At 42.2% G+C, this 25,778-nt stretch overlaps 1 protein-coding gene across 5 annotated transcripts in view; it reads right to left on the bottom strand.

The window, feature by feature from the left end:
• Window positions 1-25,778, bottom strand: part of sbf1 (SET binding factor 1) — a 250,244-nt gene that overhangs the window by 59,311 nt on the left and 165,155 nt on the right. For 4 of the 5 annotated variants that reach the window (XM_059654534.1, XM_059654533.1, XM_059654536.1 and 1 more), the window contains exons 19-29: window positions 25,096-25,355; window positions 24,119-24,291; window positions 22,829-22,902; window positions 22,357-22,552; window positions 21,752-21,879; window positions 20,386-20,561; window positions 18,816-18,952; window positions 17,901-18,105; window positions 12,300-12,496; window positions 9,991-10,125; window positions 9,234-9,329 (exon numbers count right to left, since the gene is read on the bottom strand). In XM_059654534.1, the coding sequence (XP_059510517.1) occupies window positions 9,234-9,329; window positions 9,991-10,125; window positions 12,300-12,496; window positions 17,901-18,105; window positions 18,816-18,952; window positions 20,386-20,561; window positions 21,752-21,879; window positions 22,357-22,552; window positions 22,829-22,902; window positions 24,119-24,291; window positions 25,096-25,355 (1,777 nt within the window). The remainder of the gene's footprint in view (window positions 1-9,233; window positions 9,330-9,990; window positions 10,126-12,299; window positions 12,497-17,900; window positions 18,106-18,815; window positions 18,953-20,385; window positions 20,562-21,751; window positions 21,880-22,356; window positions 22,553-22,828; window positions 22,903-24,118; window positions 24,292-25,095; window positions 25,356-25,778) is intronic. The other variant, XM_059654537.1, reaches the window with a different exon arrangement.

The raw sequence follows: 25,778 nt of genomic DNA, 5'->3' as shown, positions 1-25,778 counted from the left end.
ACACCACAAGAAAAAGAAAAAAATCAGTTCATGACTTCATCTAGGAAGAGGGCACAAGAAAAGATGACAATAAAATAACTGAGAATGCGCAACAGTGATTAGACATCACCCAGGTTGGCAGTGGTAACAAACAGGCACATTAGTTTCAGTTTTGATGTGGAGTTCTGAAAAAAAGTTCATCAACCTGAAATGTTAACTTTACTTTTTCTCTCCATTGGTGCTTAGATTTGCTAAGCATGTTTTACAGTTAATGGACAAACATATATCTCCCCATTTAAACAGTTATCACAATAACTTACTGACATCAAGAATCACAAAACCCATTACATGCAGATACAGGGCACCGAATAAACCTGTTACCATTAGTACAGGCACAGTGAAACCCACTACAATCTGGTACAGTTCACACAAATGCACTACAGTCAAGTACTGGACACACTGAAATCCACTATAGTATGGTGCAGGATACAGCAAAATGCAGTGTAAACACCACGTATAGTCATTTTCTGTTTTATTACTCAAAGAACATAGAATAGTACAGCACAGTACAGGCCCTTCGGTCCACAATGTTGTATTGACCTATTATCCCACTCTAAGATCAAACTGACCTGCATTCTGTTTATTTTACTATCATCCATGTGCCTATCCAAGAGTCACTTAAATGTCCCTAATGTATCTGACTCTAGCACCACCGCCGGCAGTGCATTCCACGTACTTATCACTGTGTACAGAACCTATCTGACATCTCCCCTAAACCTTCTTCCAAACACCCTAAAATTACGCCTCCTCCAGTGGAGGGCGAGGACACAAAGATCACCACCAAAGGCGCAGCAATCTCTTCCCTCACGTCCTGTAGTAACCTTGAGCATATCCCATCTGGCCCAGTGGGCTTATCTATCCTCATGTTTTTCAAAATTTCTAGCACATCCTCCTTCCTAACATCAACCTGTTTCAGCATATCAGCCAGTTTCACGCTGTCCTCAAATTGACAAGACCCTCTCACCAGTGAATATAGAAGCAAAGTACTCTTTAAAGGACCTCCCCTACTTCCTCTGACTTCAGGCACAAGTTCCCTCCACTATCCCTGTTCAGCACTACCCTCACTCTGGCCATCCCACCTTTGGGTTTTCCTTAATCATATCCATCAAGGCTTTTTATTGCCCCCTTCTAGCTCTCCTAAGTCTGTTCTTCAGTTCTTTCCTGGCCAACTTATAACCCTCTAGAGCCCTGTCCGATCCTAGCTTCTTTAACCTTAAGTAAGCTTCCTTCTTTCTCTTGACTAGATGCTCCACATGTCTTGTTGTCATGTTCCTTCACCTTAACATCCCTTCTTTGCCTCAGTGGGACAAACCTATCCAGCGCACACAAAGTGCTTTCTCAACAAGCTCCACATTTCTGTTGTGCATTTCCCTGAGAACATCTGTTCCCAATTTATGCTCTGCAGTTCCTGCCTAATAGTCTTCCCCCAGTTAAACATTTTCCTATACCAACTGCTCCTATTTCCTCTCCTTGACTATAGTAAAGGTCAGAGCATTGTGAACACCATCACCGAAATGTTCTCCCACTGAGAGATATGATGCCTAGCCTGGTTTGTCGCCAAGCACCAAATCCAATATGGCCTCCTCTCTAGTCAGTCTATCTACATATTGAGTCAGGGATCCTTCCTGGATACAGCTGATCACGTCTGCTCCATCCAAACTATTTGCACTAACAAAATTCCAGTTGATATTAGGGAGGTTGAAGTCATCCATGACAACATTTATTACTTCTGCACCTTTCCACAATCTGCCTCCCAGTCTCTGTTGCTATTGGGGGGTCTATAGAAAACTCCCAATAAAGTGACTGCTCCTTTCCCGTTCCCGACTTCCACCCATACTGACTCAGTAGACAAACCTTCCTTGACAATCTCCCTTTCTGCAGCTGCGATATCATCCCTGATCAGCAATGCCACTCGTCCACATCTTACGTTCCTCCCTACTTCTTTTGAAACATTTAAACCCCGGAACATCCAACAACCATTCCTGCCCCTGTGATATCCATGCCTCCATAAGAGCCACAACATCGTAGCTCCAACGGCTCATCCACGCTCTAAGTTCACCACCCTTATTCCTGACATTTCTTGTGTTAAAATAGACACGCTTCAACCATAACAGTGACTGCAACTTTGCTCCATCAACTGTCTATCTTTCCTCACAGACTCTGTGCATGCTCTGTCTGTCTGTAACCAGCTACCCCATCCTCTGATCTGTAGCTCTGGTTCCCATCCCCTCGCCAAACTAATTTAAACCCTCTTGAAGACCTCTAGCAAACCTCCGGTTCAGGATATTGGTGCCCCTCCAGTTCAGGTGCATCCTATCCTTCCTGTACGGGTCCCACCTACCCCCCAGAAGGTATCCCAATGATCCACATATTTGAAGCCCTCTCCTCCTACACTAGCTCTGTAGTCACATGTTCAGCTGCACTCACTCTCTACTCCTAGCTTCACTATCCCATGGCACCAATAGTAATCCGGAGATTACTACTCTGCTTGTCCTGCCTTTTAGCTTCCAACCTAACTCCCTATATTCGCTTTTCAGGTCCTCATCCCTTTTCCTAGTTATGTCATTGGTGCCAATGTGTACCACAACTTCTGTAAGCTATTGATCTTAAACGATAGGTCAGAGACCACATAAGCGTGAATCAGTAACATGTGCCTCCTGCAAGCAAGTACCCGGCCTAGGAAGATTGAGAAGCCTACCCTGATAAGCCAAAAGGATAATCTCTGAGTGCTACGGACATGGGCTATTGAATTGATTTTCCAGTCTTCTCTCTGCTGTATGTGCATGCAAGGGGAGTCTGAAAAGGGAAACAGGGATGGTGAGAGTTTTAACTAGTAGGACTATATGTTGACAATTCACAATTGTTTACTTATAGCTAGAATCTATTTATATAATTAATACAGAAGCTTGGTGTGTGCCATTAATCTGGGTTGAAAAGACTGAAATTGGGGAATTCTGCACACTTGTATAAAATCATTCAATTGTGTAAACACTCCAGGAACTGCAGGACTCAAGTTCCAGTTCACTGCACTAGTAAGTAACAAAATTTCAGGGCTCGCTTGGGATTGGTTTTAAAAAGGAAATAAGCATTTAATATGGCATTGCAAAAATAATACAAATGGCAAAAAGAAAACAAGGTTAATTTGAGACATGGGACAGAGATAACAGAATTGTCCCAGACAACCATAAGGGAACTTTCAAAACTTGGGTTGATTGCCTTGGTGGCTTGACTGGAGGCGGCACTGCCTGGTAAAGATAATTGAGGTAGTAGCTTGACACTTGGATTTAGCAGAAAAACGAGATCAGGAGGAGAGAATGTAAAACTAGAGATGGCAGAAAGACAAGGAAACAACAGAGAAAGACAGATGTGGATGAGAGAAATGGAGGGTTTTTGCTTGAAGTGAAGATTTTTTTTCATGTCAGGCTTCCAAGCATTTAACTGTTCCAAGGGATGCACGGGCAACTCAAACTCTGCTGCTGCTGGTGAAGGATTAGCTTTCCCTCCTGAGAGTTAGATGAAAATTAAAGTATTGGTAAATTAAATAGGTGAGGTGCATATTCTGGTTCCACTGTACAAAGCCAAATTGAAGTGCAACTTGTGCAGTTGAGGCAGTTAAGAAATGATCTGCAAAGAGAGTTGATTTATTCCTGGAGAATTGTTTAGTAGGAATGAAAGTTATAGCTTCACCTATAATCAGAAAAGTCCAGTTGAAGCTAAAGAGACTCAATAGTTTCAGGAACAGGTTCTGGACATTTTTCCATCACAAGTGGTGACCACAGCAATGGCTAAACGAAGTCCATCATCACAGATTGCAGTAATGCCACGAGCAGATGTTGGGGCAGCTTGTACTCTTTTTAAGAGCAACAGCAAGTCAGAGGAAGTGCTTGATATATATTTGTTAATTTAGTTCTCAGAAATAATCCAGAATTCACCAAGATGGTTCAGACAGTTCAGGCAAACTGAGACTGAAAGAGGTCCAGAGTGTTACTGTATTGAAAACAGCAATTATGAAGAGGAAGTGATGACATCCACACAGACCTGTGGATGAGGAGTGGATGTTTGCTCATCAAATAGCTGTATCTTAGGGACACAATTTTCATAGCACATAAAATTCCTAGACATAAAGGAATTCAGAAAATACAGACATCAAGAAACAGACATCTTACATGGCTAAGACTTCATGAAGACAGAGCAGTTCTGTAAACTGTATTAGGTTGGAGGAAAACCTCAAGAGCTTATCAAAATGACATCTTTGATACCCACGTATCAGAGATAACGGGAACTACAGATGCTGGAGAATCCGAGATAACAAAGTGTGGAGCTAGATGAACATAGCAGGCCAAGTAGCATCTTAGGTGTGCTCACTTTGATACCCATGTCAGTTTTAGAAGAATCGTTTAATGGAATGACGGCTGAGTGAGTAGGGCCATTACCAAAAACGATAGCAGGATATCAATATAGCCTTAAAATATGGATATGAAAACTAGTTTTCCAGAAGCTATTCTCTTGAGGGCAATTACAACTAAGTTACTAGTGGAAAAACTATTGCAGTTGTTTTTAAGCTCAAAACGGACCAATAGTTGAGATACAATCTGTTCAGGGTCTAACTTGTTGCCTAGATAATAAAATGTGAGGCTGGATGAACACAGCAGGCCAAGCAGCATCTCAGGAGCACAAAAGCAGACGTTTCGGGCCTAGACCCTTCATCAGAGAGGGGGATGGGGTGAGGGTTCTGGAATAAATAGGGAGAGAGGGGGAGGCGGACCGAAGATGGAGAGAAAAGAAGCTAGGTGGAGAGGAGAGTATAGGTGGGGAGGTAGGGAGGGGATAGGTCAGTCCAGGGAAGACGGACAGGTCAAGGAGGTGGGATGAGGTTAGTAGGTAGATGGGGGTGCGGCTTGGGGTGGGAGGAAGGGATGGGTGAGAGGAAGAACAGGTTAGGGAGGCAGAGACAGGTTGGACTAGTTTTGGGATGCAGTGGGTGGAGGGGAAGAGCTGGGCTGGTTGTGTGGTGCAGTGGGGGGAGGGGACGAACTGGGCTGGTTTAGGGATGCGGTGGGGGAAGGGGAGATTTTGAAGCTGGTGAAGTCCACATTGATACCAATGGGCTGCAGGGTTCCCAGGCGGAATACGAGTTGCTGTTCCTGCAACCTTCGGGTGGCATCATTGTGGCACTGCAGGAGGCCCATGATGGACATGCCATCTAAAGAATGGGAGGGGGAGTGGAAATGGTTTGCGACTGGGAGGTGCAGTTGTTTGTTGCGAACTGAGTGGAGGTGTTCTGCAAAGCGGTCCCATGATGGACATGCCATCTAAAGAATGGGAGGGGGAGGCTTGGGGACCGCTCAGTTCGCAACAAACAACCGCACCTCCCAGTCGCAAACCATTTCCACTCCCCCTCCCATTCTTTAGATGGCATGTCCTGGGAGGTGCGGTTGTTTGTTGCGAACTGAGCGGTCCCCAAGCCTCCCCCTCCCATTCTTTAGATGGCATGTCCATCATGGGCCTCCTGCAGTGCCACAATGATGCCACCCGAAGGTTGCAGGAACAGCAACTCATATTCCGCCTGGGAACCCTGCAGCCTAATGGTATCAATGTGGACTTCACCAGTTTCAAAATCTCCCCTTCCCCCACCGCATCCCAAAACCAGCCCAGTTCGTCCCCTCCCCCCACTGCACCACACAACCAGCCCAGCTCTTCCCCTCCACCCACTGCATCCCAAAACCAGTCCAACCTGTCTCTGCCTCCCTAACCTGTTCTTCCTCTCACCCATCGCCGCACCCCCATCTACCTACTAACCTCATCCCACCTCCTTGACCTGTCCGTCTTCCCTGGACTGACCTATCCCCTCCCTACCTCCCCACCTATACTCTCCTCTCCACCTAGCTTCTTTTCTCTCCATCTTCGGTCCGCCTCCCCCTCTCTCCCTATTTATTCCAGAACCCTCACCCCATCCCCCTCTCTGATGAAGGGTCTAGGTCCGAAACGTCAGCTTTTGTGCTCCTGAGATGCTGCTTGGCCTGCTGTGTTCATCTAGCCTCACATTTTATTATCTTGGATTCTCCAGCATCTGCAGTTCCCATTATCTCTAACTTGTTGCCTGAAATTTTCTAAAAGATCATTAACAGCCTGGGTACAAAACAATTGCATATCAACTACAGGAAGCTTTGGAGAGATGCCATGAGACTTTCAAAACCATGATTACGACATACTGTCATGAATTGAGAGTTAGGGCAAAGAATGAAGTGGATTTTATTAATTTTTTCATGTGATTTAGCAAAGCAACTTATCTGATAAACACCTTTGATCATAGGAAAATGAATCAGTCATATCACAAACATGGCAAAAATGTGTTATCACAGGCAAGAGAGTAAAGAAGGAACGGTGTGTTAGGTAAGAGAACTGGAAAATGACAAACAATAGGAGTGAGATAGAAAGAGGAAGACATTTCTCAAATCAAACTTACTACATTCGATTAGCTAACAGAAATTTTGAGACTATCAGATACTGTTTTTGGATTTAGAGAAAGGAGAATGGGAGAATCTTGTAAGACATTGAGAAAGTAGAAGGCAATTGTAGTTCAATGTACAACAGCCAGGCATGATGCAAATGTAAAACAGTCAGGATGACCAGAACAGCATCCTTATTGGGTGAGGTTGAAACAGATTCAGAACATGCTGACCTCGACTAAAACTAGTTGCAGCAGCTGGAATTCAGTAATATCTTAAACCAGAGAAATCAGCTAGATTCAATACAGATTGTAGAAAAGTAAACACTGTCACACAGATCGATACCATTGTTGGAAGACTGCATTTATAATAAATGAATCAGATATCACCACTCCCAAGGGTGATTTATTAACAGGGTATTAGCAAGAGCCAATAATATCAAGTGATAAAGGAAGATCCATGTTTGTTACACCAAACAGGTTATGTCATCATTGAGGTTGCATTTGGGTTAAACAATGACGTAGCCACATTCCAGAAGTTTATGAACCATGTAGGATACTTGTTTAAGAACTTATAGTTGGCTGCATAAGTTCTAAATTTAGACAAAAGTGAGTTTGGAAAAGCAAGAGTAACTGTCTCAGGACATTTTGTAGGAAAAGGACAAGGACCGCCAAAGTCAACAAAAGTGGTATCGCTAAAAAAATTCCCACTCTTACAATGTCCTATAATTGTTACAATCAGGTGCCCCGAAGGGTCTAGGCCTGAAACATCAGCTTTTGTGCTCCTAAGATGCTGCTTGGCCTGCTGTGTTCATCCAGCCCTCACTTTGTTACCATTATGCTGCCGGGTATAAAACGTTTGAGTTGTAAAGAAAGGCTGGGTAGGCTGGGATTTTTTCCACTGGAGTGTAGAGAGTTGAAAGGCGACCTAATGGAACTTTATCAAATAATGAGGAATAGATAGAGTAAATAGTAGTTGTCTTTTCCTTAGGGTGGGGGATTTCAAGACAAGGGAACACATTAAGGTGAGAGGAAAAAGAGATTTAAAAAAGACATGAGGCAAATCTTTTACAGAGTGGTTCGCGTATGGAATGAACTCTTTGAGGAAGTGATGGACGCGGGTACAATTACGTTTAAAAGACATTAGGATAAACATGAATAAGAAAGGTTTGGAGGGGTATAAGCCAGCAATAGGCAGGTGGGACTACTTTAGTATGGGATTATGTTCGCCATCGACTGGCTGGACTGTAGGATCTGTTACCATGCTGTATGACTCTATGATTACGTTTGAAGAGGTGCATAGCTAACTATCACAGTCCAGTGTTGTATCACAATGCACGAAATCAACAAAGCATTTCCCAGGAATTTAAAGATATCACAACTGTTCACAATCTATATAGGACAGTCCCAAGAGAATTGTGTTGATTGGTAAGGTTCTAGCAAAAGTCTTAATCAGTTAACTTGTAAGCCTCATTGCAGAATGCCAGTGGTCAGAGGGGGTTGAGGGAAAGCAGAGGCACATGTACTTGCCAAAGTGTGAAATGTATGCCACAACAGAAATGTTTTGCACCATGGATTGGATTCTGTATTTTTGATAAATGATGAAGGCCTTCATCACAATAAACAGAGCAGCCTTGTATTAAGTTTTATACATACGTGGATATCCTGATATAACTGTGAATTTTATGCAGCAGTTTCACAAGGAAATGACCACCAGAGTCACAAATGGAAGGACAATATGTTCAGCTCTAAGCGCAGAAATGACAGGAATTAAAGAGCTCAGTTAGATACAAAGACATGTAAAACTAATCAAAAGAATAAAAAACTGGGTTTATGGCCGGAAGTGTTCCATTTCTCATCACTGGTCTATGAAATTGAGCATTCCAATTAGCCAAACAAATGTAAATTTCATTCTCCTCTCAGACTTTTGAACTTGTAGTTATGCTCAGTGTTTTCACTGCAATCAAAACACGATAACCATTACTGATGTATTTGTTTTTATAACTTCTGAACCACAGAGCTCTGAAATGCAAATAAGTCCCTTTCATGCAGATATCAGTGGTATGCAGCTATCAAACTCAGACAATCTTCAAAGGGTAGTCTTTTAAAATAAACCAGTATCAAACCATGTACCTGCTTAAATTGGTGCAGTGATGGTTAAGAATCAAATCAAGAAAGGCACCTAACACAATGTGGTTATAAAACTTCCAATCTTATCGCGCTCCAGGATACATGTGAAATAGAGACAAGGAATTTCTGGACATGGTGGATTCCACCGAGGCTGATGTAGACTTGCTGAAACGGGTACAGCCACTGGAAGGACGGAGGGAAATGGGAATGGAAAATTGTTTTTCCACTTTCTTCTGGCAAAGCACAGAAGGTGCAGTTACAATGAGCTGATCATATGATTATGTTCCATTATATTCCCCAGCTAAAAAGCCTGTTGTCCCATCACTCTTCCTCTCACTCAGGTCTCCATCAGAATCCCATGCTCTGTTGTGTAACGGTCTTCCTATGTGGCAAGCAAACACGAGCACCTTTTTGACTAGGCACAAAGCAGCATGAGTAAAAGCACTGATAGTTCAGTCCAGCAGTTCTACTCACCCATTCTCCCACTGGAAAGAAATTTCAGTCAAAGAAATAGCTCAGAAATAATGAGTTTTAAAGGCAAATAATCTCAAAGATAAATCACGAAGTTGCTCATATCGACTGAATACATGCCAGAGTGGTTATGAGTGATTCTCACCTCCACGACTGAAAGTGTTCGGTATTTCTTCCTTTCCACCCATCACCTGTTTCATCAGCACACCAATCTTTGGTTGCCTTTGCTTATCAGACGAGTCTACAGAATATAATAGGATATGGGTCAAGTAAAGGTTCCCCAAATATAACAGAACAAGGAAAGTTACAACATCAGGAGAAGTACAGAAAGAAATGACAAGATGCAACAGGGCTCAGAGCAGCAAACAGGTAAAATGCAGATCAGCAGAAAGGAAGCTGGCTGACAAGAAACCAGAAGAGGTTAACCTACGTCCTAAGTGTCACTCTTCATCCTGAGGAGCATGGAATAAGTCTATATGACATTGCACTCCCTTCCTATGATGATACTCAACACTCCAATGGCAGCCGAACCAAGGAATTTACACGACTGCTGTTGAATTCTATGTCTTTAGATGATAAATCCAAGGGCTTGGTTTACTTTTTTTAAGGGCAAAATGGTTACTTTAAAGTGTCTAAAAACAAGAAGTTTGGCCACAAGATAGTAAGAAAATTCTTGGCCACGGTTCAGATCAAAGGGCTCAATGCACACCATTCAAAAGCCTCACCAAGATTAGAAAGTGCTTACTAAGATAAGGCGACCAGTGTTGCATCAGTGCCCTATAAGTAGCTTTCCAGTCACCACAGTATCAGATATCCTTTAATTCAAAATCCAGCAGGTACAAGTAAAACAGATCTTATATCTTTGATCGCTTTGTAAGGAAGATCTCTCAGACACAACAAACCTGAGCTGTTCATGTGAGATGTGAATCCACCCAGAGTGTTGCGACCACCTGTATCTGCATAATGTGGCATGGAGTTTATCACTGCCTGGAAATACTTTTCTTGTGCTAAACTGGAGGAGTCTGAATGAGAAGGATCTGAAACAGAAAAAAATATTTCTTGGTAAACGTTCCTTAATGACAGATGAACAAAAACAGCAGTTAAAAGATTTGAATTATAGCTGTATTACTCAAATACCAAACCAGATAAATGACAAAATCACAAATCAAAACCATCAGACCACATCACCTCAATCCTAAATCACATGTTATATATCATCCAGAACAGACGACCAAAGATTGGCATCTTACCCAATTCCCCAACACCCACTCCTTTCACCAACAAATTGTCACTTCCCATAGTCTGCAATACGAACTGGCTCACACATAACATGCACAACTCCAATGATGATATCTGACTGTAATCTACAATATCAGATTCTGGTTTGTAATATCCAGTTTCATTGACCTATTTCAGATATTACCTGAAGCTTATTCATACTTCTTTGTCCTCACATTAACACACACATTCCCACTGTCTATAGCCATTCAGAGTTTGTCATGGATGTTTACAGCATGGAACCAAGCCCTTTGGTCCGACTTGTCTATGCCATCCAGCTTTCACACTTAAACCAGTCCTGCAAACCTGCATTTAGTCCATAACCCTCCATACCTATCCCATCCAATTACCTGTCCAAATGCTTCCTGAATGATGAGATTGCACTCACCTCCACCACTATCTCCAGTTCCAGACACACACTACTTTCTGTGTGAAAAAACTGACCCTCTGGATCTTCCCTCTCACCTTAAACCTATACACTAGCTTTAGACTCCGCTTCCATGGCGAAAAGTTGTTGGCTATCTACCTTATATACGCCTCTCATGATTTTATAGACCTCTAAAAGGTCACTCCTCAACTCCCTCACACCAGGGAAAGAGTTTCAGCCTGTCCTGCCTCTCCTTATAAATCAAGCCTTCTTGTCCAGGTTTTCTGATTTTCTGATGAAGGGTCTAGACCCGAAACATCAGTTTTTGTGCTCCTAAGATGCTGTTTGGCCTGCTGTGTTCATCCAGCTCCAGACTTTGTTACCCCCTTCTAGTCCAGGTAGCTTCCAAGTAATTATTTTCTGCACTCTTTCTAGTTTAATAACATCCTTTCCATAGTAGGGCAACCAGAACGCCATGTAATACTCCAAATGTGGCTTTATCAACATCTGGTACAGCTGCAACAAAACTTCCCAATGCCTATACTCAATTTGCTGACCAATGGAAGCAAGCGTGCCAAAAACTTCCTCCATCATCCTGTCCACCTGTGTCTCCACTTTCAAGGAACTATGAACCTTTACCCCTAGATCTTTGTTCCGCAACATTCCCCAGGGCTCTATGATTGACCGTGCAAATCCTGCCCTAGTTTGACCTAACTAAAATGCAACAGCTTGCATTCATCGAAATTAAACTCCATCTGCAATTACTCAGCCCCCAGCCCGGCCGATCAAGATCACACTGTATTCCTTGATAACTTCCTTCGCTGTACCAATCTTGGTATCATCAGCAAACTTATTAACCATATCTCCTAAATTCTCATCCAAATCACTCATGTAAATGATGAATAACAATTGACCCAGGGCATACCACTGGTCACAGGCCTCCAGTTGGTCAAAATACCCTCTACCATGCTGTTGGGCAGTACGGTGGCTTAGTGGTTAGCACCGCAGCCTCACATCACCAGGGACCCAGGTTCGATTCCAGCCTCGGGTGACAGTCTGTGCGGGGTTTGTACATTGTCTCCTTGTCTGTGTGGGTTTCCTCTGGGTGCTCCAGTTTCCTCCCACAGTCCAAAGGTGTGCAGGCTAGGTGGATTGGCCACGCTAAATTGCCCGTAGTGTTCAGGGGTGCGTGGGTTATAGGGGGATGGGTCTGGGTGGGATACTCCAAGGGGTGGTGTGGACTTGTTGGGCCAAAGGGCCTGTTCCCACACTGTAGGGAATCTAATCTACCATCACCTTCAAGCCAATTTTGCATCCAATTGCCTGGCTCTCCCTCAATCTCAAGAGATTTAAGCTTACTCAACAGCCCATCATGAAGTACCTTGTAAAAGATCTTGCTAAAGTACATGCAAACAAAGTCTATTGTACTGTCCTCACCTACTTTCTTGGTCACCCCTTCAGCTTGTATCACTCCGACTAGCAATACTGGTTCAATATTTCTAATACCACACTCTCAGAGTTTGTAACGCTGAATATCCACTCTGATATCAATATAATGGTTAGTACCTGCAGCTGGTGCATTCTGGGATTTGAACAGACCAACGACACTCTTGCCATGCAGCCCAGCTGATCGCAGGAGCACAGCCTTTGTGCGTGAGTTCCGCCAACACACAACAGGGAAGCGGTTCTGTCTGTAACATCGTGAGATGCGCTGCATTAAACTATCCTGTATGGTCTGTGGGATAATCAGGAGGCTGGGATAACTGAAACAAGAAAATGTGAAGCCAATGAAAGAAATATTCTGGTGACACCTCAACAGCCTGTGATTTGTCACACATATTAATACTATTACTGAGACGCTTTGTTTTCTGATTTAGCAACTTTCCACTTCATCATATTGGGCCATAAATTTACTTGGTGCACACAATCCTATTTACGAGTGAGCTGCTGTGCTAATGACAGATAACATAATGGCTAATATTATGACAGAAACAAAATCCACATGGACTGAGACAAAGGATACAAAGGAATCAGTCACACAAATGGGATATCCAACTGAATTTTGAATAATGGAAGAAGAATATGGAGGCAATACCATAAAATGATTAAAGACAAAATAAACAAGGGACATTTCAAGTACTAAGTAAATTGGCAATAAGAGCTAATAGGAAAAGAAATAAGAATAAAATGGAAAAGAATCCCTACAGTAAGGAAGCAGACCACTTGGACCAGAGTCCACACCAACCCTCCAAACAGCATCCAACCAGATGCACCACCCCCAACACTCCCACCTTACCCCTGTAGCTCTGCATTTCCAACGGCTAACCCACCTAACCTGACAATCCCTAGACACTATGGGCAATTTAGTATGGTCAACCTACCTATCGTGTACGTTTGGATTGTGGGAGGAAACGCACGTGGAGAACGTGCAAACTCCACATAGGCAGTTGTTCAAGGGTGGCATGAACCCACCCTGATACTGTGAGGCAGCAGCGCTAACACTCACCACCATGCTGCCCATGCTGACTAGAAAAGGTAAACTTGGGAAAATATTTTAACACAGATGGAAAAGCAGTAGGAAATATTTCAAAAAGTATTGGAGTTCAAAAGATAGATGCATGAAGAGAATCAAGGTAAGTTTGAAGCTAGAGAAATATTGCGCGCACAAACTGTAACAGTAAAAATGTTCTACAAACAACAGAAGAAAACTCAAGACAAATGTAAGAACAGGAAGGGTTGCTCAAAAAAAACTGAGTATATTAACATAAGCATCAAATAATGATTGCAGCACTATACTTAGCGGATTAGAAGAGATTACAAAAGACATAACAACATTTAGGATCAGAGACAGATAACTAATAAATTAATCAAAAATAGGGACCCTGATCTGAATGGACTGCATTGCTGCATGTTGAGAGTTAGGAAAAAGACCCCAGAGAAACAATGACACGCATATAAAAATTCCTTCGAAAATTTAACAGCAGAGGGCAAGTGGACAGCTATTATTGCTTCTATATTTAAAATGTTAGTCCTCAAATGGGACCCAGAGTATATCCAGAAAACTATATACTCTATACAGGAAACTATAATCCAGTAGCGTCACTGGTAGGAGAGATAGGAGAACTTTAATAGACAAACATCCAGAAACAAAAATGTAACAGTAGCAAGCACAGATTCCAAAAGAATTTTTATAAGTAACAGGAAGAGAAAACTGAGATAATATAGTTGATACATGTTTACAATTTCAGAAGGCCTTCAATAAAAGGTCCTGAAAGTAGATTTCTGTCAGAGCATGCAGGGTTGGCGGTTAAGTAACAGAATCGATAGCATGCTGACCACAAAGCAAACCAAAGAATTAAAGGTTCGCTACTCAGTCTAACGGTATTTCATAGAGCCTAGTCTTAAGGCTACTATCATTTACAATTTGGAGACCACATCAAATTGTGGCTCTTGACTAACATTGAGGAAAATTTGATATCATTAAATCATGTATCATGGGTGCGCAACAAGCAAATTAAGTGCAATACGAGAGTGTGGATGGGAAGAAAAATATAACAACACATGCTTAGAAAATAAGCTTCTAACATGAGGTAAGTGAATGGAGGTATGGATTACTAAAAGCAAAAATTGTCCAAAGTAGAATTATGAGGAAATAAGATCATGACTGCGGTTCATTCCCAGTGACAAAAGTGAAAAGCATAATAGTTACATTTAGATCTTGTTTATTCTGATTTCGGAACATTATTAATAGCTCTAGTTTTAAAACAGTCACAAGAAAGGTGTCAGAACTGAAGTGAAGCCCGGTGGAGGTTCAACAGACTGAGTGATTACAAAACACAGATCTTCATTTAAAGACCTTAAACAGATCGATACTCCATATTTGATCTGACTGATGATATTCTATTTTTAAACTCCAACTCCCAGCAATAAAGGGGAAAAATTTCACTTGATTTCTTAATTATTTGCTGCACTTGCATGCTAACATTTTTGTGTTTCATATGCGAGAATATCTCTCTCTGCTGCGCTTGCTTTTGTTTGAGTTTCACCATTCAGAGTCATATAGCATGGAAGCAGACCCAAAGACACAACTTGCCCATGCCTGCCAGGTTACCTAAACTGAACCAGTCCTATTTACCTGAATTTGGCACATATCACTCTAAACCTTTCCTATCCAAGTACCTGATCCAAATATATATTAAATGTTCTAACTGTACCCATCTCTACGACTTCCTCTGGCAGTTTGTTCCATATAAGCTCTACCCTCTTGTGAGACAAAGTTGCTCCTCAGGTCCCTTTTAAATCTTTCCCCTCTCATCTTAAACCAATGCCCCTTAGTTCTGGACACCCCCACCCTGGGGAAAACACCAAGGCCATTCACCTTGTCAATGTCCCTCACAATTTTAAAAACCTCTATGAAGTTATTCATCAGCCACCTCTGCTCCAGCAAAAGTGTCCTAGCCTGTCTAACCCCTCCTTAGAACTCAAACCTTCCAGTCTCAGCAACATCCTTGTAATTCTTTCTTGCACCCTTTCCAGCCTAATAACATCCTTCCTACAGCAGGACGACCAGAATTGTACATTGCACTCCAAAAGTGACTTTACCAATGCCTCATGCAGCCATAATATGGCATCCCAATTTCTGTACTCAATGCTCTGACCAATCAAGGCAAGTGTGTCAAATGCCTTCTTTGCCAACCCGGCTACTTGTGATGCCACTTTCAAGGAGCTATGTACCTGCACCCCTGGCTCTCTGTTTGACAAGGTTCCTCAAGGTCCTTAACATTAACTGCTTAAGTCCTGCCCTGGTTTGTCTTACCAAAATGCAACCCCTCACATTTATTTGCATTAAACTCCATTCTCCGTTCCTTGGCCCACTGGCCCAGTTGATCAAGATCCCACTGTACTCCTAGAAAACCTCCATTGTACTATACCACCAGTTTTGGTGTCATCTGCAAACTTACTAACCATATCCCCCATATTCTCATCCAAATCGTTGATCTTACATGATAAACAACTGAGGACCCAGCACTGATTTCTGCTGCACACCGCTGGTTACAGGTCTCCAGTCTGAACACAACCCTCTACTACTACCGCCAAGCCAGTTTTGCAACCAATTGGTTAACTCTCCCTGGATCCCATGTGATCTAAACTTACTAACCAGACTATCGTGCAGAACCAAGTCATAGATCTTGCTAAAGTTTACATGGACAATGTCTGACACACTGCCTTCATTCACCTTTTCGGTCACTTCTTCAAAATACTCAAATTTGTGAGACACGATTTCCCACACAAAAAGCACTAATGACCATCCCTAATCAGTCCTTGCCTTTCCAAATGGATGTAGATCCTCTCAGAACCTTTCCAACAACTTAGCCACAACTGACATTAGGCTCACCAGTCTGTAGTTCCCCAGCTTTTCCGTGCAGCCCTTCTTAAATTATGGCACAATATTTGCCATCTTCCAGTCCTCCAGCATCTCACCTGTGGCTGTTGATGGTATAAATATCTCTGATAGGATTCTCCAAGTTCTTCCCTAGCTTCCCGTAATGTCCCGGGATACATTTGATTTGGTCACAGTGATTTATCTAACTTTGCGTTTTAAGACATCTTCCGTAATGTGGACTCTTTTTCAAGATGTCACTCCATATTTTCCCAAGTTCCTAGCTTCCATGGCTTTCTCCACAGTAAATATGATTGAGAAATATTCACTTAAGATCTCACCTATCTCCTGTTGTTCTTCGTATAGACAGCCCCTGTTGATCTTTAAGGGGCCTTATTTTCTCCCTAGTCACTCTTTTGGCCTAAGCACACTTGTAGAATCTCTCTGGATTCTCCTTTAGCAAATGCCATCTTCACCACCCTGTCTACCTCCACTTTCATGAAACGATATACCTGCACCCCCAGATGTCTCTGCTTGGCAATACTCCACAGTACTCCACTACTAACTGTATAAGTGCTGCCATGGTTTGCTACCAACATGCAAAACCTCACATTTATCTAAACTAAATTCCATCTGCCACATCCTGGCCTATCAGTCCATCTGATCAACGTCCTACCTGTACTCTGAAATAATCTTATCCACTGTCCACTACATAACCTAATTCGGTGTCATCTCCAAAATTATTAACCATGCCTTCTATATTCACATCCAAATTGAAAAGCCGTGGATCTAGAACAGATTCTTGTGGCACATCACCGCTCACAGGCATCTCCAGTTTCTGGATTACTCGTGCAGTAATACTACCAATGCCATCAGTTCCATAATCTGGAGGCACTTGTGTCCTGACACATTAGAGCACTGTACAAAACTACACTAGATCAGTAAATTCAAAGCAATGAAATAATCCAAAAGCCATCCTCCAGAGCTCCAATTCTCCCAGAAGCACCCCCCGCCATACACATTATTCTCAGGTCTCTAAATAAATCTCAGCAGTGTGCCTCTATTATGTTGTCATGCATTCCTGAAATCAGGCAATGTGAAAATAATTTAAAATGTCCTGGAAATAACAGGACTGAGAAATCCATAAATATGGGCTGAAGTGAGCGAAGAACCTGATGACAGCTGCAAAAACGGAATGAAAAAGAAAAAGCTGAAAACAAAGTACAAAGGGATTAACATGATAAAAACCAAAATAGTTGTCACACTGAAAGAGACAATAGAGTAATGGTGCCCAGAGATTGAGAAATTACTAATAAGTTAACTATCATTATTCAACCATGCTCAAAAATAGGGGGAGAAATGTAAGAAACTTCAGTGCTGTTTAAAATGAATGCAGTTTCAAACATTTTAAAATCATAAGGGGGTGTTGCTGAAGGTCCAGGTAGAATAGGTTCCTGGTTCTGACACCTTCTATCATAGGATTTGAAAGAAATTAGAATAATAATTGAGCCTTGTACAGATGTTTCTCAGTTACAGGATTTGAGCCAACAAAGGACTGGCAAAAGCAAATGTATTTTCATACCAAATGCATGTCAATCTTATTTCTAATGCTAAGAAATGTTTTAAAGTATTGTGACATCAGGTGAGGAAACATTGAAAAGCAACCGTTAAACATTTCTGCATTCCACTCAAACTATTATTCATTTCAGGCAATTTAGAAATTAAATTTGTTGAAATTATAATTCCTGAAAATGTCCAAACCTAATTGAAATTTTATGAAAACTCACCTCCTGCAGACACTATACATGCGATTCACTGTGGTTATTCGGAATGGCTCATTCTTCGATCTGGTCAGACTGTTACTCAACGTGCCCAAGCCCAGGCGCTGGTAGTCACGGCAACAAGCTCGCTCTACCATGTGGCTCATGGTAGATTTATCTGATCTAATGGTGGTGGAAAGTGTCAGTGCACTCTGCTCCAGCTCCTCTGAAACTACAAGCAGAAACAGTGTCAGCAGTGTGTGAAATCAGTGAGGAAGCAGATGAGCGGTTTCAGATACAGACACACGGAGCACTGGGAGCACCATGTCGGGCACATATGGTGCCTGTTACATGGTCTGGGCTGACACAAAGAATGCAGCACCAGAGGGTCAGGGCAGTACTCCCTCCATATTGCCCCCTTCTCTGGCACTGCAGCAACCAGGCGATTGTGACTTCCAAACACTAGGGTATTCAAGCAATACAGACTGTTCTGTCTAAGCATCCAGCAGTAGAGACTGTCCAATAGTTCAGTACTTCAAGTCTACTACAAATCTGAAAGTATGACACTCTCTTAGCACTGCACGTCCAAACAAAGCAGCACAGTTCCCCATGACAATGCAGGGCTCCCTTAATGCATCTCCATTGAAACGTCAGTGGAGATGCATTACCTCTTTGGCAGTGAATTGAGTCTTTCCCACTTCTCTAATCCCATCACCAATTACTGAAAAATATTGTACACTGCTCCTAAAAACTGCACAGTGCTTTATCAGCCTATATCTCCAGTGATCCAAGTATCTCAAACAACCCCTCCAACACCTCACCATCTCTCTGTATCACACAGCACAGAATGCGGAACTCATGCATTGAGAAACATCTTCACTCTCCACTGAACACTATGCCCCATTTCCCAAAACCTGGATCCAGTCCAGACTGACGACATACCAGAGATTTGGTCCAGGTTGTCAGCATGCGGAGGTGTGGCTCGCTGGTCCCAGGTTGGGGGTGTATATTTCTTTCTGGTCACATACTGCCGTCCAATTGTTTTCTTTGCATTCTTCATAATATTCTTGGACATAGTTCTGTACAATTGGAAAAACTTTTAACTTAAAAAGGGATGGACTTCTCCTGATGTTGGGCATTTGACTAGCTGAAAATAATCTATAAATTGCAAAGTTCTGATACAGATCTCAAGCATGCCTGAGAGTCTCTGACGACACATGCTGTAGCAACACAACATTGCTAGACCGAGGACTATGCACATTACTGCTTCAGAATCCAGAATAAATCCACCTTAAGTTTAAAATATACCAAGCATGGGAAAGCACACAGTACATGTCTGACAAGAGCACACCTTTAATGCCCTGCACCAGAGTCTCAGGTCCTTCCCTTGGGCTCAAATACCATGGGATTCAGGACCCCCTCCTGTAATGGCGCTGAGAGGTATATTTTGATGCCTTTAACTATCTAGATGTGTATTTTATTGCCCCATGGATAAACAAAAAACAGGAATTTTAAATTAAAATCTTTTAGTACCAAATAGCAAATAAGTCAGTGAGCACAGGGATAATGGATAGAAGGCACAGTTTTGGATGAACTGAAGTTGAACAGCGACGGAAATCAGTGCATAAGAATACACAGCGTGGGGCTGGAGGAACACAGAAGGCCAGACAGCAGAGGAGCAGGAAAACCGAATTTTCAGGTCAGGACCGTTCTTTCTTGCTCCTCTGATTTTGCTTGGCCTACTGTGTTCCTCCAGCTCCACACTGTGTTATCTCAGACTTCAGCAGTGTAGTTCTTACTATCTCAGAGCATAAGAATAGTTGTTTGAAGACACTAAAGGTTTTGGCAGATGAACCACAGAGCACTAGAACAAGCTATTTGCAAGAGGTCAAAAAGTTGGTGGAGACATAGCATGAAGGAGAACAAGGAGCAGGAAGCAGCTTCTTGTGGGGCGATGATGGAAGGGGGCCAATTGAGGTTGGGGTTGTGAAAGAGGTGATGAAAGAGACTGATGGCAGGGAAAGCAGATAAAAAGCACAACATCGGAGGTTTGGAGTAGTTTAATTAGGAGAAGCTGATTCAAACACTTTTGGCTGGGTAGGATTGTTACAGATGGTACTGGCAGAGGCTTTTTTTTTGGATTGATGTTGCCAGCACAGAAGTTTTGGGGAAAAAGAATAATACATTAAATTACTGGACTCCAAATTAGAGTTGAATTACACGCCTGTACTTAGCTGCAGGATAGAAACTGCAAGTCTTTTTCTGTATCCATGCTATGTACCATTCATCCTCACAAGCCACCACAGGCAGGAACCTGGTTAACAGGAGTTCCAGTGTGTCAGGGAATGCCAAGTAAATTATGAGTTCTTCAATCTTTAGAGGTTAATAACGTGAAACAAGAGCTGGTTATGATTTGGTGGCAGACCAAATTCAAGGCACACAGCACTGCTATTCAAAGCTACTCCTGCAGAGCTGAGTTCATAATTATTTACATACGCCCTCTCAAGCTCACCTCAGTGATGGATTCTTCTCCTTCTGCTTCGGCTCTATGATTTGCTTGAGTGACTGGCCCACACTGAATGCAAAGGTGGTGTGTACATACTGAGGGTACCTCAACTTATGGATATTTTTCCGAAATAATTCCACCATTTCAGATGCCACCTCTTCATCAAAAGCAATCTTTATCAACTGTTAAAAGGGATAAAAAGGAACAGATCTTGAAATGAGAAATGCATTGAAGATATAGGACGCCCCAGCAAAAATGCCTCTTTAGAAATTATACAACTTACTGAAATGATTTTTCAGTACATTACAGACATGTAAAGAGAAGTGGTGGGATGGAATTCATTTAATTTGGAAAGTGGATAAATTATTTTTTTTCCCCTGATTGCACCTCTGCAAAACAATTACCTTTACAAAATAAGACAGGAGGTTGTTGGCTCATCTGCCCCAACCAACTCTAGACACAAGCTGTAAACAGATAGAAACTACTCTCTGAAAGGGGTACAACCACAGAACCGAATTTAGCATAGAATCAGAAACAAATCAAACATCAAATGCAGAAATAAGAAAAAAATTAAGAAAACAAAACAAATGGGGAATCATTATGAATTTGAGAAAGTGTATTACGAAGAGAAGACAGACTGCTTAACTTATGAAAGCAAATCAAGACGTCAATAAAATGCAAAGAAAAAACGCATTTAATTTTCTACTAAATAAAACATACAGGCTGTTTTTAAAAGTAAATCATTTAAATTTTTTATTAAAACTAAGTATATTAAATCAGTCTTCTATCTTTGCAATTAAGTTTTGTTTCACATCAAATTAAAAATTGTGTTCATTATAAACATAATTCTGATGGATCTTTTTTCTTTAAGTCTGATAGAGAAAATATCTAGTTTTTCAGGAATTGAGTAAAACAATTAAATTTACAGTCATTTGGCGGTTGAGAACTTGAGTACAACCGTAACCCGAATCAATTTACCTAGTTTAACATTTAAACAAAGGTTTTAGTTAGTTGTCAATCACTATTAACTGGCGTATTCTCCAAGGCAAAGTCTCTACAACAGTCCACCTACCAACCAGGCAGGACCATTCTCTCATACAATATAAACATTAATTACCTCAAACTGGTATTCTTGCTAACAGTCTTGACTAAAAAATGAGAAGCTTTAACAAAGTGTGCATTTTCAGCAATATTAAGTTATACTTGTGTTTGTGATCTGTGTAGTACACAGACTAGAGAAAGACCGCGCAGGCCTCCCATCTCAGTCATAACACCTCAGACCTCATAATCTGGGGAGTACAGATCGTCAAGCAGACGCATGAGATCATTAAGATGTCACAAGGAGCATTGGTCAATGGTAGCGTAGTCTTGCCTGAAAAGTGGACGATCGCAATTGGAGCTTATCCTGGAAATCTTGGCCAGTGCGTGATGGCAGATTAATCTTCTTCTCTTTGGTGAAAGAGGCAACAGGGAATGAACGAATCACAGTCTGTTCCCCAGCTAACAACATGAAAAGAAAAATAAAACACTTCAAAAATCCATGGTCTCCTTACACTAAAAAGTAAAACACAGGCATGGTTTACATTAAGCCAATGTCTTTGGTCAGATTCCAGCCTGTAACTTCCTCCCAGACATAAATTCCACATACAAAGAAGAGATGGTGGGACAATGGAAATGGCACTTTACTAGTAATACTCAAGCTAATGTACCAGGGATATGGGATCAAATCCTACCAAGGCAGATAGTGAAGTTAGAATTCAATTAAATCTAGAACTAAAAGCTGGCCTTAAATTAAATTTTGAGAATTAAATTTTGACCTGTATCCCACTCCTAAATATGTTATTATACATATAAATGTGGCCCACTCTTTCAGTCTCTGTCATCCTGCATACAAATTGCCCTAACCCTCTAAGTTACAGCCTTGTTTCCAAGTCTCATAATTGATGGGCTCTGACAGACCTGTTTCCAATTTCTTACCTAGTGTTTCCAGGGGTACCCCTTTGAAGATAATGCGGTAGGTGGTCAGGAAAATGGCACCTTCTGCAGGGAGGATGGGAGGACCTCCCAAAGAACCACTCACTGATTCCTCCCGTCCATCTGGCATCAAGCACACTCGCAGTCCTTCCATTACCAGCTCCTCGCCAACCAGCAGTGTGGGCCGCAGAAGTTTAGGCTTAAGTCAGAACCAAATGAGAGTGCAAAAGAAATTATTAATGACCAAAGAAACTCAACTCGAGGCATATAAACAAATTGCTTCTGCAGCTGTCAGATTGAGACTTGACAATCAATTCCATATCATTTTGAGGCAGAACACCTACAGAAACATTCAACCTTCTGCTCAATTCTGATGCATAGGTGGAACAATTGGATATGAACTCTGCTAAATATAGAACTTGGTATAATTGTCTGGAGACTCAGGCAGCTCACTGAGAATTGTGAACACATTCACCTTCTGAATAGGGGGCAGGCGTTTGCTTTCTCGATGAACAGCATCCAATGTCTCAATGTGCATCTGCACAATGTCTGCAGAAGGAGAAACATAAAAACTGTGAAACAGAGGACAAAATACAGAATGAAACCCAGGCAACACATACAGTATGGCAGATATGAAGACCAATTCCACTCATTGACAACAAAATCAGAAACTGCTAGACAAACTCAGGCTTGGCAGCATCAGTGGAGATGAAGTTAACATTGAGTCCAGTGAATCTTCTTCAAACCCCACCAATTGGTAAGTCTGAAACAAGGATGCATGGATATCAGATTTAGAGTGTGCTGGACCTACATTTACATGTTATGATCCCAGCTAATGATGCTGAATATATCAGATTCCAGAGTGAAATGGTGGCACGGTGGCTCAGTGGTTAGCACTGCAGCCTCACAGCGCCAGAGACCCAGGTTCGATTCCAGCCTCAGGCAACTGTCTGTGTGGAATTTGCACATTCTCCCCGTGTCTGCATGGGTTTCCTCCGGGTGCTCCGCTTTCCTCCCACAGTCCAAAGATGTGCAGGCTAGGTGGATTGGCCATGCTAAATTGCCCGTAGTGTTCAGAGGTGTGTGGGTTATAGGGGGATGGGTCTGGGTGGGATGCTTCAAGGGCGGTGTGGACTTGTTGGGCCGAAGGGCCTGTTTCCACACTGTAGGTAATCTAATCTAATCTTGATCAACCATATATTTTATTTTTGCAATTTGGTCGCTGTGGTGGTCATTCATTGAACAAATTCACACAAGGCTATTGATGTAACTTTAAGAAAAGGACACAAGTTCACTCCACAAAAGAAGCAAAACAAAAACCCATTTACTTTTATTCTAGAGCCAATTTATCTGGACAGCTGGCTTGCTTTGCAGAGAAATTCCAACCGCGTAGAGTCAATTGCTGCAATGATTTAGGTTATCATGAAGATACTGCCTTCTCAACATCTGGTCTCGCATGAAGTGTGGTAACCCTCAAATTAAACCACCACCAGTTGTCTCTCTCTACAGCCCTTTCAGGCTACAGTGTTCGTACTGCTCAAATCCATCAACACAATCATATTAAACCCCCCCAAGGGTTATGCAGTACTTGCTAATTTCAGAATAAATTCCCGTTCACACTGATCCATAAGCATTGGATGGATGCACTTTACTGTCAAACACAGCCAGTGAAAGCTTTAGTGACACAACAGCGAAGCATTTATGACCCTCAACACTTTTCACACAGAGACAGGTGAATATCTAAAGCTAGAAGATCTCGGTTCACCTGGTAAATTGGCATGCAGTGCTTTTAAGTGATCATTACTGACACCGCTCTCCGTACAAACTTTATCCACAAATCTGTTGATGAATCGAACCACTGAATTTGCCACATCAGACGTCTCTGCATCCTCAAACCCACTTTCAGTATCATAGCTTTCAGCCACACTGCCTGCAATACTGCAAAGTGGAGAAAGTCAATCAAGGCAGAGCATGGAGTTCCACAATAGTATGATCAGAAATTACATTAGAATACCAAATCACTAAATACAAGCTAATATATCTCGACTTGGAAAAACTGTAGCATTGTAGATTAATTCACCCTTTTAACAAGTGTTTCAATAGAATTTTATACTTGTTTTTAATACTAATTTTCAAACTTTATCTTCTTTGGCTGGAAATGGTGCGGCACGGTGGCTCAGTGGTTAGCACTGCAGGCTCATAACACCAGGGACCCAGGGTCGATTCCAACCTCGGGCGACTGTCTGTGTGGAGTTTGCACATTCTCCCCGTGTCTGCGTGGGTTTCCTCCCGGTGCTCCGCTTTCCTCCCACAGTCCAAAGATGTGCAGGCTAGGTGGATCGGCCAGGCTAAGTTGCCTGTTGTGTTCAGGGGTGTGTGGATTATAAGGGAATGGGTCTGGGTGAGACGCATCAAGGGGCGGGTGGACTTGTTGGGCCGAAGGGCCTGATTCCACACTGTAGGGAATCTAATCTAACAAACTTAGCCTGCAAGTAACTACAAATGGAAGCTGGAATTTCACTGATTGACCAGTAAAACAGGCTTGGGATTCACTGTCCGCCTGGTAAAGACCAAAGGCCTTCTGCCTTCGGTGACCAGTAACAGAGGCTGGGAATCGATGTCCAAGAGTGACCGCTAGCACAGCCTGGTGCTTCACTGTCTGGAATGGGCCTCTCGCAGTAGAATTCCACCATGTTTGAGTGACTATTAAGAAACAATGAAGTGAGTGATTTTAGTCCTGACCTGTTTGTTACAAAGCTGTTGCTTACACTCTCCAAGTCTCCAACAGCTGTACTGCGGAGCAAGCGATTCTTGCTAGTATCAAGTGGCAAGAGCAGGTAAGTAAGGCGATTTCCATAATGAATGGCCTGACTGTATACTATGCTCTCCTCTTTATCAATCAGTTCTTGCTGCTTCTCTTTGCTGCGAGTTGGCCACACACGTAATTGTTCCGCCGCCACTTCCAATGCTGAGCTCTGTTGCTTTTTGACATGGTCATAACCCTTTAAAACAAAACAATGATGCTGCAAACATTTTGCCCAATCTGTGAGACCTCAAGACATGACATACCACGCAGTTAAGCAAGTACGCAGCTCCTTCCTGTTGTTAACATCCTTCCTATTGGGTCTATAGTTGATTTAGAATGACTGCTCTCTTCAGGTGTATTGAACCTGAACTTGATGTCAGTCGTTTAGTTTTTATTTTAGTCATTGATGGGATGTGGGTTGCGCTGGTACGGTCAGCATTTACCATTCTTCCCTAATTCCCCTTGGGAAGGTGATAGCAAGATAGCTTCATGAATCAATGCAGACCATTTAGTGTAGGTGCATCCAGAGTCCTGCTTGAGACAGAATTTCAGGGTTTTGATCTACCAGTAAAAGAATGACAATATATTTCCAAGTCAGAATGGTGGGTGATTTCAAAGG

This window comes from Stegostoma tigrinum, chromosome 25 (genome assembly GCF_030684315.1).
Source record: "Stegostoma tigrinum isolate sSteTig4 chromosome 25, sSteTig4.hap1, whole genome shotgun sequence".
Classification (NCBI taxonomy): Eukaryota; Metazoa; Chordata; class Chondrichthyes; order Orectolobiformes; family Stegostomatidae; genus Stegostoma; species Stegostoma tigrinum.
The sequence above is the reverse complement of the archived record's forward strand: the minus strand, read 5'-3'. Positions and strand labels throughout refer to the sequence as shown.